General features: G+C 45.5%; 1 protein-coding gene across 3 annotated transcripts in view; it reads right to left on the bottom strand.

Moving 5' to 3' along the window:
* The window catches only part of TRAF7 (TNF receptor associated factor 7), a 43,207-nt gene that overhangs the window by 17,462 nt on the left and 13,104 nt on the right, over positions 1-12,641 (bottom strand). For all 3 annotated transcript variants that reach the window (XM_081338296.1, XM_081338295.1, XM_081338297.1), the window contains 3 exons: positions 7,886-7,919; positions 6,584-6,767; positions 3,512-3,646 (listed from right to left, as the gene is read on the bottom strand). In XM_081338296.1, coding sequence (XP_081194422.1) covers positions 3,512-3,646; positions 6,584-6,767; positions 7,886-7,919 — 353 coding nt within the window. The remainder of the gene's footprint in view (positions 1-3,511; positions 3,647-6,583; positions 6,768-7,885; positions 7,920-12,641) is intronic.

The raw sequence follows: 12,641 nt of genomic DNA on the forward strand, positions 1-12,641 counted from the left end.
AACGGCCCTGGGTGCAGGAAGGAATCCTGTGGTGCTTAGTAGATACTTTCTTCCAAGGGGATGCGGTGCCATTTATGAGCATTCTGCAAATGCAATCATTCAGCCGTTTTGTGAATCCATCTAACAGCAGTGTCTTCCAGCATATAAACAATGCAGAACAAGAGTTGGAAGAGACCTGGGAGGTCTTCTAGTCCAACCCCATGCACAAGCAGGAGACCCTGTATCAAGGGTCCCCAACCCCTGGTCCGTGGACCAGCAGCGGGCCACGGCATGCCAGAAACCGGGCCACGCAAACAAGCAAAGCCCCATCCGCAGGATGCAGGCAGCACATGACGCCATGCGACCTCCAGTCTGTGGAAAAACCTCTGTCCATGGAACTGGTCCCTGCTGCCCCAAAGATTGGGGGCCAGTGCCCTATATCTTTTCAAACAAGTGTCTGTCCGGTCTCTTCTTAAAAGCCTCCAGTAATGAAACACCCACAACTTCCAAAGGCAAGCCGTTCCCCTGGTTGATTGTTCTCACCGTCAGGAAATTCCTCCTTGGTATTCCAGGTTGCTTCTCTCCTTGATTAGTTTCCATCTGCTGCTTCTTGTCCTGCCTTTAGGTGCTTTGGAAAATAGGTTGACCCCCTCTTCTTTATTGCAAGACTGCTATCATGCCACCCCTAGTCCTTCTTTTCATTAGACTAGACATATCTAGTTCCTGCAACCGTTCTTATGTTTTAGCCTTCAGCCCCTTAATAATCTTTGTTGTTCTCTGCACTTTTTGCAAAGTGTCAACATCTTTTTTATAATGTGGCGACCAAAACTGGATGTAGTATTTTATCATATTATGAATGAAAACATGTTTGTTCAATGCTTTGCAGAAGTGAAGGTATACTACAGTCCAAAGCATTCCTCCAATCTATTAAACAAGAGTATCAAAAAAGGAGATAGGTTAGTCTGATTTGACTGTAACAACCCTTGCTGCATTCCTATCTAAATCCGCATAAATATACTGTGCAATAATTTGCTCAAGGACCTGGCACGGTACAAAAGGCATGGGGATACATCTGTCTTTTCCTTTTTTGAAACCAAAGACCACATTTCTTCTTCTTATCTTCTGGGACCTTGCCAGGGCTTCAGGATTTCCCAAGGACTGTAATTCTGCCATCACTGCTGCTACTTTCTTTAGTATCCTCCAATGGAAGTCCCCAGCCGTGGAGACTTGAACTGCTTTAAATTTACTAAATGATTCTCTCCTTGTCCATCCGGAGCTGTAGCTCCCTCTTTCCTCTAACGATGCCAACAATGGCAGGCTAGGGTTTTGTTTTGTTTCGTTTCTGAGGCAAATCAGACATAAAATATGAATTAAGATACTGTGCCTTCTTGGCATCACCTCTTACCAATCCCATCCCTTTCCCTTTGGCCTTTTTGCCCCCTTCCTTATGTTTCTGACACAACCACCCCCACAAAAGAAGCCTTTTTCTTCTACTGGGTGTTTCTCAATAAGCCTCAGCTCCTTCCAAGCTTCAGTACTTCTGGTACAATCCATACCATTTTTAGTAAATGTGTCCTTTGCATCCTTCTTGGGCTATATGCTCCTCTTGCAGTTTCTATACCCGTCTCTTTTTACCTTTTAGAAGCTCTGTGCATCTAACCGCCCGGCTTTCTAGATGTCTCCCAAGGACAATATGGTCACTTTCTTCCAAGGTCCTAAGTCATCTTCTCTTCTGTAACCACTTCTTCTCTGTTGGTAAAGACTTGGTCTAGGATAGTGGACCTGATCTTTAGATCTTGTTCTTTCCCTTTCTCACAAACGAAGCTGTTGGCAAATTGGTTCGGGATTCACTTTATCTCTCACTTTTGGCAGAGTACAATTTCCAGCAGAGGTCAGAATTGTTGAAAACTCCCACTGTTGCTTTGATCATTTGACCCAAAAATCCTCATCCATATTTTTTGCCTGTCCAGGCAGCTTGTAATAACAATGATATCAACTTTAGTTTCTCTCTATTTTTATTTCCACCCAGAATGTCCCAACGGCATTTCCACGATACCATTGTGAATTTGTGCACAGGCATTTTTTAATCTAGGGGACAACACCCTCCCCAATTCCGCTGACTTTGTTCCCTCTGAGTTAAGTTGTAGCTTTCTAGGGCTATGCTCCATGGTTGGTCGCTGAGTTTCAGTGACGCCTGTTTTTGTCCTTTCTTGTTAGAAATTCAAATTCAGTTTGTTTCACGAGAATATTCTGTGAGCGCCGTAAAATACTTCTGAGACTGTGAGTTGTGCTTCCTCTTGACTTCATCTTTGTAGACTCCAACCGGTCTCTAAGTCCTGCCTCTATCCTGGAGGCTGTCCTCTTTGTCCTTGCACTTCTGGCTTTCCTGATGAGAGTAGCAATGTGGCTGCTAATAACATCTTTCCCAGTCAGGATGAGAGATAGCCCAACTCTTACCTAGATCCTTCAGGCTGATGGAGTAGTCAAGGAACCCTAGCCCTCCTCATTATCCCCATTGACATAGGCGCTCTTGCAGGAGACTGTCTCTTCCTAAGCATGCTTCTTTCAGCTTCCTGCCCAGGGCTTCCGAGTCTCGGGGGACCTTCAAGGTCCCTCCTGACAGTGTTGTTCTTTCCCATATGGATCAGTAGGAAGGGTCCATTATTGATGGGTATGAGATGTCTCAGCCACCTGTCTGTGGCATCCTGGACACGGGCACCTGAAAGTCCTCTCAGGCCTACACACTGTGGCTTTTCAACAGGAAATCCTACATACTTTTTCTTTCTAAAATTGATTCTTGGGCTTCACTGAGCTGTGAAGCCTTGAGTGATTTCTGCTCGCTTCCATGAAATTGAGTCAGGTAGCAATAGATGTCACATAGAATGAGACTGTTGAGAAGCAATGTCAACTCTGAGGGTGTTTGGATCCTTCCTCCTCCTCCTCCCTGTTCTCTGGCATTCCTATTCTTTTCTCCTAAGGAAGTTTATTTGTCCTATCCAAGAAGCTCTCATTTTTTCTGGCATCTGGCAGTGCTTAGTTTCTTTCCTCAAATCCCTTTTCCAATTAGCCTGCATTTCCATTGGGGTAGTTTGGGCTCTCATTAGACAGGAGGGCATTTTTTGCAGAGCACCCTGAACTTCCCTGACTGACCGTGCTGCCTGGAAGTCTCCCCAGGCCCTTCCCTGCCAGACATCCAAGCTTTCCTTTTCACTTGTTCAATGAGCTTGCTCTCTCGGGAGCTGCCTTGCGTGTAAGTCCCCTGGCAATGCTTCCCTTCTCATTGACTGCAGCTGCTGAACTGCATACATTTAGAGAGAGAATGGAAGACATTAAACAAACGGACAGGTCTCATATATATTATTACAACAAAACTGGCTTCTGATTTGAGGGAGCAAGCGGTTCCTGAGACTAGATACTTCAGAACAGCCTACAGCCAAGCATTGAGGGGACACAGCACTGGGTCACAGGGCAAGGCCCTGGGATGGGCAAAAAAGCGCTTCTTCTAAGGCAAGACTCGTGGATCCCTGCTTACCCATATTTGGAGTGAGGGCACTTGATGTGCTCACACTCCTTCAGATGTGCCTCCAGGTTCATCTTGAGCAACGGAGGGCAATTGGGATTGTTGGGGCAGCGCACTGGCCGGTAGTCACAGCTGCCTTCATGGTCCCTAGACATAAAAGGGTGAATGTCAGAAAATGACTCTCTCTCTCTCTCTCTCTCACACACACACACACACACACACACACACACACCCCTTCAATGGATTACTATTCTTTGACAAAGGGACCAGATATACTTCTGGGAGGTCCTCTGGACATCTCCCTCTTTAGGCAACTTGAGGGCAGCGGGCCATTTCCACAGATTTGCCATGAAGTCTAGTACCAATATTTGAGTTGGTGAGATTTTACAAACGCCTTGGAGTGCGCTCACACAAAATGGATGTCTTTGTAGGCAGGGTGAAACACGAAAGCCACATTTTTACCAAAATGAAAATTGATAAGATGGGAACTCTATTGTTCCATGATGCTGGGCTATAACCATCCAGCTTTTGTAATCTTATGAGCTCTGGCTACGGAAACAGAGCTGTGGCTTAGCTGAACAAACGATCTGAGCTCCCTAAAGTATTTATAACAGTTCTGCTAGCTCTGCAACAAAAGGGCCTGAAACATCTCTACAGAGAGGTCCAGCTTTTGTTGCATCCTATGCAGCAACCCGGGAAAAACTCCATTTAGGACCCTTCCCAACAACTTGATCTTTGACCATCAAAAGGCAGTTGCAAAATGGCTGAATTTCAGCTGTGCTTTTCAGAGCATTGTTCAATTATCTAAGGTAGTTTTAAGACAAGGGGGGCCTCCTCCTCCCATCTCTACCCTTGAAAACCACCCAAAGGGCTACTTTTGGCCATTCCTCTTCCAGCTTAGTGTCAGCGCTGTGACAACTGAAAAACGGTAGCCATTTTACCTTTTGCCTTCGCTGTTTCCTCTACAGGGAGTGCAGAATTATTAGGCAAGTTGTATTTTTGAGGATTAATTTTATTATTGAACAACAACCATGTTCTCAATGAACCCAAAAAACTCATTAATATCAAAGCTGAATATTTTTGGAAGTAGTTTTTAGTTTGTTTTTAGTTATAGCTATTTTAGGGGGATATCTGTGTGTGCAGGTGACTATTACTGTGCATAATTATTAGGCAACTTAACAAAAAACAAATATATACCCATTTCAATTATTTATTTTTACCAGTGAAACCAATATAACATCTCAACATTCACAAATATACATTTCTGACATTCAAAAACATAACAAAAACAAATCAGTGACCAATATAGCCACCTTTCTTTGCAAGGACACTCAAAAGCCTGCCATCCATGGATTCTGTCAGTGTTTTGATCTGTTCACCATCAACATTGCGTGCAGCAGCAACCACAGCCTCCCAGACACTGTTCAGAGAGGTGTACTGTTTTCCCTCCTTGTAAATCTCACATTTGATGATGGACCACAGGTTCTCAATGGGGTTCAGATCAGGTGAACAAGGAGGCCATGTCATTAGATTTCCTTCTTTTATACCCTTTCTTGCCAGCCACGCTGTGGAGTACTTGGACGCGTGTGATGGAGCATTGTCCTGCATGAAAATCATGTTTTTCTTGAAGGATGCAGACTTCTTCCTGTACCACTGCTTGAAGAAGGTGTCTTCCAGAAACTGGCAGTAGGACTGGGAGTTGAGCTTGACTCCATCCTCAACCCGAAAAGGCCCCACAAGCTCATCTTTGATGATACCAGCCCAAACCAGTACTCCACCTCCACCTTGCTGGCGTCTGAGTCGGACTGGAGCTCTCTGCCCTTTACCAATCCAGCCACGGGCCCATCCATCTGGCCCATCAAGACTCACTCTCATTTCATCAGTCCATAAAACCTTAGAAAAATCAGTCTTGAGATATTTCTTGGCCCAGTCTTGACGTTTCAGCTTGTGTGTCTTGTTCAGTGGTGGTCGTCTTTCAGCCTTTCTTACCTTGGCCATGTCTCTGAGTATTGCACACCTTGTGCTTTTGGGCACTCCAGTGATGTTGCAGCTCTGAAATATGGCCAAACTGGTGGCAAGTGGCATCTTGGCAGCTGCACGCTTGACTTTTCTCAGTTCATGGGCAGTTATTTTGCGCCTTGGTTTCTCCACACGCTTCTTGCGACCCTGTTGACTATTTTGAATGAAACGCTTGATTGTTCGATGATCACGCTTCAGAAGCTTTGCAATTTTAAGAGTGCTGCATCCCTCTGCAAGATATCTCACTATTTTTGACTTTTCTGAGCCTGTCAAGTCCTTCTTTTGACCCATTTTGCCAAAGGAAAGGAAGTTGCCTAATAATTATGCACACCTGATACAGGGTGTTGATGTCATTAGACCACACCCCTTCTCATTACAGAGATGCACATCACCTAATATGCTTAATTGGTAGTAGGCTTTCGAGCCTATACAGCTTGGAGTAAGACAACATGCATAAAGAGGATGATGTGGTCAAAATACTCATTTGCCTAATAATTCTGCACTCCCTGTATGTTGTTTGGTATTTTTTAGATGGAGTGGGGGGAGGGGGAAATGCTTGAGTTGTTTCAGTTAACCATAACAATTGCAGCTGTGTGAGAATCAAGGTCAATGCTAGAAAAAGTTTTGGCAGGCTGAAAGGTTGGGAGGAGAGCCTGCGTTTTAGTATAATTGGTGATTGTGATTTATGACAGCCTTTCTTGGGTGGGAATTACAATTTGTTACTTTGTATGGGGGGGGGGAGAAAACTTTCTTCTTGGGTTCACCTATGTAAGTGCCGATATTTTGTTTCCTAAATAAAATGTTCTTTAAGGAAGAAATCTTTGCGTTGAAGTTCTTTTAAATGGTTTCATCTATCGGAACCGTGACGCTTAGATTTCTTAGAAAAAAGTGTTCCCTTGGTCCGCAGCACTAATCCCAGGTCACGTCTCCACCCAAATCTCTCCACAGCCCATCCTTGATTGTGCTGTCCAAAATATGGGAAGGGGCAGTGGGAGGGAGAATGGCACCCTGCTGAATTCAAAGCAACAGCCATTCCCAAACAAGCCAGCGATCACGGGAACTTACTTCCTGGCACTCAGTTTAATGGTGAAGGGGCACCCATGGGGGTCCACCTCAAAGGCTGAAGTCTTGCCACTCGCGCTGGACCGGCAGCCGTACTTGCAGTGAATGAAGAGCTCCCCAATTTGTTCGGCCACTGCAATGTTGTTGACCACCACCGTCAGTTTGGCATTGTCCACCGGGCACTTCTCTGCAAGGAGAAACCCTCGGTGAAGACCATTCAGACACCGTCCCGAGCTGGGATCCAGTACGGCTAGCCACTTTAAAACACTCCAAGGGAACATTTGAATCCAATTTCTAAGTAAAGCTGTTGTCCGCTTAAACATAAATAACTTCCTCAAAAGCATGAATTTGTAAATTCACCAACTGATTGGCATACATTTCATCAGTTAAATAACTCACATATCTTTATGTATATTATCTTAGAGAGGCCATTCCTCAAAAACACCACTCGTTCTGTGGCTCTCTCAGGTGACTTTCCTGCAATCCCCTGGACTATCTTTCAACCACGGTTTCAGACAGGAAACACAGAAACATGGTAGAGGAGACATTAAAATAGGCTCAATGAAACAAGGGGAGATCAGAAATTTGGAAAATCTAAACCCCATCTACCTGCAACATTGCCCTCGCAACTGCGTGCCTTGCCAAAGTGGTACAGCCCTGATCTACCAGAATTCACTACTCTGAACTTGGTAGTCACCTCAAGGAAATATCCAGAGCTGCACTTGGCAAAAGTAGGTAGCAGAGTGAAATTTCTCAGGGGCTCTAAAAAGCACTAGAGTCCAAGCAACAGGGAAACCCTAGATGCCATTTTTTAAATTTCCTTTTGACCAAGAAGCAAAGGATAAGCAAAAATGGAAGAAAGCCTGCATGTTTCAACAGTACAGGTAGTCCTCGACTTACAACGGTTTATTCAGTGACCATTCAAAGCTACAACGGCATTGAAGTGACTTGTGACCATTTTTCACACTTACAACCCTTGCAGCATCCCCAGGGTCACGTGATCAAAATTCAGACACTTGGCAACTGACTCGTATTTATGACGGTTACAGTATCTTGGGGTCATGTGATCCCCTTTTGCGACCTTCTGTCAAACAAAGTCCATGGGGAAGCCAGATTCACTTAACAACCGTGTTACTAACAACTGCAGCAATTCACTTAAGAACTGTGGCAAGAAAGGTCGTAAAATGGGGCAAAACTCACTTAATAACTGCCTCAACAACAGAAATGATGGGCTCAATTCGGGTCGTAAATTGAGGACTACCTGTAATCCCAAACACAATATTCAAAAGGACCGTAATTACCTACCAGAGGTTAAGGCACATCTCCTGCAAAATGTGTGCTGTGAAGAAAAAGAACACAAGACTGTAAGAAATGGGGTGTGTATCACATAACACCCGTCTCCATGACCAGGAGGAAGCCTCCATGTGTTCTGCTGGGCTGCATCTGCTACCTAGAGACCCAGTCCTTTTAATCCAGTTTGCTCCAGGAGCTAAAACTGGTGGATTGGCTACTTTTCTGCAGATCTTTGTGGACAAATCTGAAGCCTGCAATCATCCTCCATATGTTCAACTCTAAGAAAGAAAAACAGACAAACTGCATCATTCTTCCTCACATGCAAAAGAGCAAAGGTTTAAAAAAATTAATTCATTATCTGGAAATAAAAGATCTCTGACAAAAATAAAATAAATAAAATAAATAAATAAATAAAACCTGACCTTGAAAAAATTTTCTTTTATCAGATGGCGGCATTCTGGACTATAAAAGGTGATACATTTCCCTTTCCTGTGACCATTACATCTCTTCTTCCAGACAGATGCCATTCACCTGCATTTTACTGAAAGCCTTGTTTCGTTTAGGACTTTGGTTTTATTTAGGTTTTAGAACTCCACTTAAAATTTTGCACTTTGCGTGTGTTAACTTACAGCATCTGAACCATCAGTCTATTTCAAACTCTTGCAGAGGAACGAAGTGTAGAAAAGCTTAAAATTCAACAGCAGAGGAAGATGGATCTCAACTTTCATATTAAGAACTATGGGATATACAGTATCCATCACTAGGAATGTGCAGGCAAGTCCTCGACTTACGACAGTTCATTTAGTGACCGTTCAAAGTTACAATGGCACTGAAAAAAGTGACGTGTGACCCTTTTTCCCATTTACAACCATTGCAGCTTTGGTCACATGATCAAAATCCGGCTGCTTGGCAACCTGTTCACATTTATGATGGTCGCAGTGCCCCGGGTTCAAGTGATCCCTTTTTGCAACCTTCTGACAAGCAAAGTCAATGGGGAAGCCAGATTCACTTAACAGCCATGTTGCTAGCATAACCACTGCAGTGATTCCATTGTGGTCATAAGTCAAGTACTGCTCCTGGTGCCTTTTAACCTCTTCCAGAAATTGTCAGGTGAGGCCTGGAGCTTTCCTGGCACAAGGGCTGTGCAGTGAAGCATTAAATGGGGAAAGCAACCCTACTGGGCTGGCCTAGTGAAACTCAGATTTAGGACGTGATTTGCTGCAACTTGCTGTCCTACTGTGAGGAATAGGGCAAGGAGTGCAAACACATCAGAGAGGGGAAGGAAGAAGTTAGACCGAAAAGCTGTGTTACAATTTTTTGTGCTTGCCTCAAGATGTTTACCAAACTATTGTTCTGTTTTAACTGCACTCCTACTGATCATCTACAACTACTTTTGTTACCAGGAGTCAAGAGAAAAGCCATAGGAGAGTTTAGGAGAGATGGCAAACGACCAAGGCCCGTTCTCAGGGTTCAAGAGGGCTTTCTGGGCCAGCTGCTCCACTCCTGGCAGCAGAAGAGTCGGCACATCTGTGATTCAAGATTAAGGGTCTCCCGCGCTAACGAAGCACCCATATTTTTTTCTGGTAAAGTGCTTATTTCCAGAAATGCACAATGATTAACCGAGCTCAGAGGCTGTGGATACTATTGAGCTCTTAAAGTGATACTATTTGGAGCTCTTTCTTCCTAATTAATTCAGGAATTTTTCCCACATCGCTGAAATAGGATTTCGGTTCACGCCATCCTCCTTTCGGGTTTTGTCTTAGTGACAAGGAAGTGCTTCTGTGGCAGTCAAGGCAGCCAGGAACACTCTCTAAAAGGACCACACAACCAGGCGACCATAAGCCACAGCTGGAAGGAGTGAAGTCTGGGCAGCCAAGCAGAACCAAGGAGACACAGACCTTCACGCCCTAGATTCTCCGGGATAAACCGAGCACAACCAGCTGGTCCACCTTCTTCGGGCTGCCAAACCAAGTTGGCTACGAGTGTTTTGCTGAACGCTGGCCTTACTCTCCTCTACTGGGGAGGGGAGGAGGAGGAGGGGGCTCTGCAGCCCCAGCTGAAGGATAATTCCTCCCCATCTGCTCACTTCCCTTTCCTACTCTACCCATTCAGGAAAACACTCTCACCAACGAGGCCAAAACTGTCCGCAGCTGAGCAGAAAGCAAGCCGGGCCCTGCTCCCAATTTCCACTCCCACATTCCCCAAAACATAAGTCAAAGCAACCGGCTGGAAGAATTGTGAGGGAACTGCCCAACAGACAGGGGGTTCTGCCTGGTTGGACTCGGTTGGGCCTATCCACGGGCCATTAACCCATTCAGGAAACCACAATGGCCAGGGTTTGGATGCTACGCGTGTCCAAACCCTTTGTCAGGGCTGTCAACTTGCTCCACCAACACCCTGCCTTGCTGACGCCATGAATCCCTGGGGGGAGGCGGTTGTGGGGGTAGTGAGAAGGGGAACCAACACATAGAGGGGGGGGGGAAGGCCAGAGACTGAAATTACATTGACTGCTTGCAGAGACATCGGCCAGCTGACCCCAAGGCCACAAGCTGGGGAATGGAATGTGGAGCATCCCCGATCCCGGCAAGAATCAGAACTCTTACCTAAAAAATTTGTTTGAATCTCACTGGGCACTAAACAGATAATGTGGGGTGGGGTGAGGGGCTGCAAAAGGGGGAAGTAACTGGGCAGGTTTTGCACAGAAACCTCAGATCTGGCTTTTACCTGGCTTGTAACCACTTGCCTTTAGTAAAGTTATTCCTTTCACTAATGAGGCACTCAAAGGCTGTTCTTTTCTAAATGATCTAGTTGGGACGGTCCCGACACCATCCCTCATCATGTTAATGGCTCGGATTCCAAACACACAGAACCCTGAGCAAGCAGGGCCAGCAGAACCATTACCAGGAGCTTCCAGGTTGCAGAAGACCATTTTGGATACTGTTCTGTTCCAGCCTACTACCGGCCCTGCAGAAAAGCAAGGGACAACCCCTTTACAAAAGGCAACAGGCTGGAAGTATGCCCACCAAATTTATTTACACAAAACAGATCCAAAACAGAGCAAACTGAGCAAACAAAATACGAACCACTAAAACAGAAGCTGCTCAAACGGTTGCCTTCAGAAACCAGCCCTCCCACACATTTCCCTTTTAAACAGTTTCAAGGCGTGGCTTCTCTTTGCCTCCTTCCGAGGTGCCCCATTGCCTTCCTCTGTTTACTCCTGATTGACTGCCTCCTGTGTCGGGCGTCCTTGAACAGGGCCAGCTGTGGGTCATCTTCATCCAAGCTGTCAGGCTCACACAGCTGGGTCTGAGTAGTAACCAGATGGGAGGGGCCTGAGAGCTCTGCGATGCCTCAGAACTGTCCTCTGCAGGCTCTCCAAACCCCTCCTCCTCCTCCTCCTCCTCCTCGTCCCACCCAACTGCCGAACCCACAGGCTGACAATGAATCACAACAGATACAGACTAAATCGCTTTCATCGCTTGGCAACCATTTGAGGTTCCGAACGATCTGCTTGGGTGGGTATTTATGACCCAAATTTGAAGCTCTGACAGTCTCCCCTTCATGTGACTACTCTTTGGGCACTGGGGAATCAGGCCGCATTGATTTATTCTTATTTTTATCCCGTCTTTATTTTTACAAATATCCAGCAAGGCGCATAGGACTTGGAAGAAGTGCAAAATCTGGCATGAATAACAACTGGAAGAATAAAGACATCTGTCTCGCAACCAAATGGAGATTAGCTAACGCAATAATTTTTCCAACTGCTCCTTACGGCTGTGAAACCCGGGACTCTGAAAAAGGCATGCAGGAGAAGGGAGGATGCTTTTGAACGGTGGTCCTGGAGTCGACTATGACACATCTCATGGACTGCAAAAGTAATAAAGAAGTCCTAGAGCGAACCTCACCAAAAATAATCCCTTGAAGCCAAGATTGCTAGCTAAACAGAGGCTGTCATACTTTGGTCACATCACAAGAGCTGATTCACTCGAAAAGTCAATCATGCTGGGAGTGATCAGCAGAAAAAGGAGGAGCCGCCCCAGGACCGGCTGGCTGGACACTACAGGATGACCCTGGGATGACCATGGCGGATCTGAAGGAGAGAGTGTGGGACAGAGGGCCATGGAGAGTGCCGATCCACAGAGCGGCCGAAGGTCGGACACAATGCCATGTAAAACCGCACCAATAGCGAATCATTATTTTACTTTAATGACTGTGCTGTCTGTCTAACGAGCACAGGGATTGAGTCACTGCTTTACACCCATTATGAGTCACGACCATGACCGGCAGGTTCCATTGTATTGTGGGTTGAAGTTCCTACCAAAGGAGAGGCTGGAAAGGATCCAGTGCAAAGGATCCAGTGGGGGGAGAAAAGGGCAGCCAAAGAAAAGGCAAGTCCTGTCTTGCCTCTGTCCCCTCCAGGGGATCAGGACAAGTAGAAGGGAAGGGAAGGACTGGCCTCTGAGACTGGCAGAAAGGCTCCATGGGGGGGAGGGGAGGGAAATTCAGGCTAGTCAGTCTAACCTTTTCTGTGTCGTATGTGTGTTTGTATATGCATAATGGCACCTTTTTTTTAGAGCTGAATGTAACGAAATTTCATTTTAATGTATGCTGATTAGTGTACATTTAAAGTGACAATAAAATTTCTATTCTATTCTATTCTATTCTATTCTATTCTATTCTATTCTATTCTATTCTATTCTATTCTATTCATTCTCTATTCCTATTCCTATTCCATTCCATTCCATTCCACTCCACTCCACTCCACTCC

The sequence above is a fragment of the Vipera berus genome (assembly GCF_964194415.1).
Source record: "Vipera berus genome assembly, chromosome: 13".
Lineage (NCBI taxonomy): Eukaryota > Metazoa > Chordata > Lepidosauria > Squamata > Viperidae > Vipera > Vipera berus.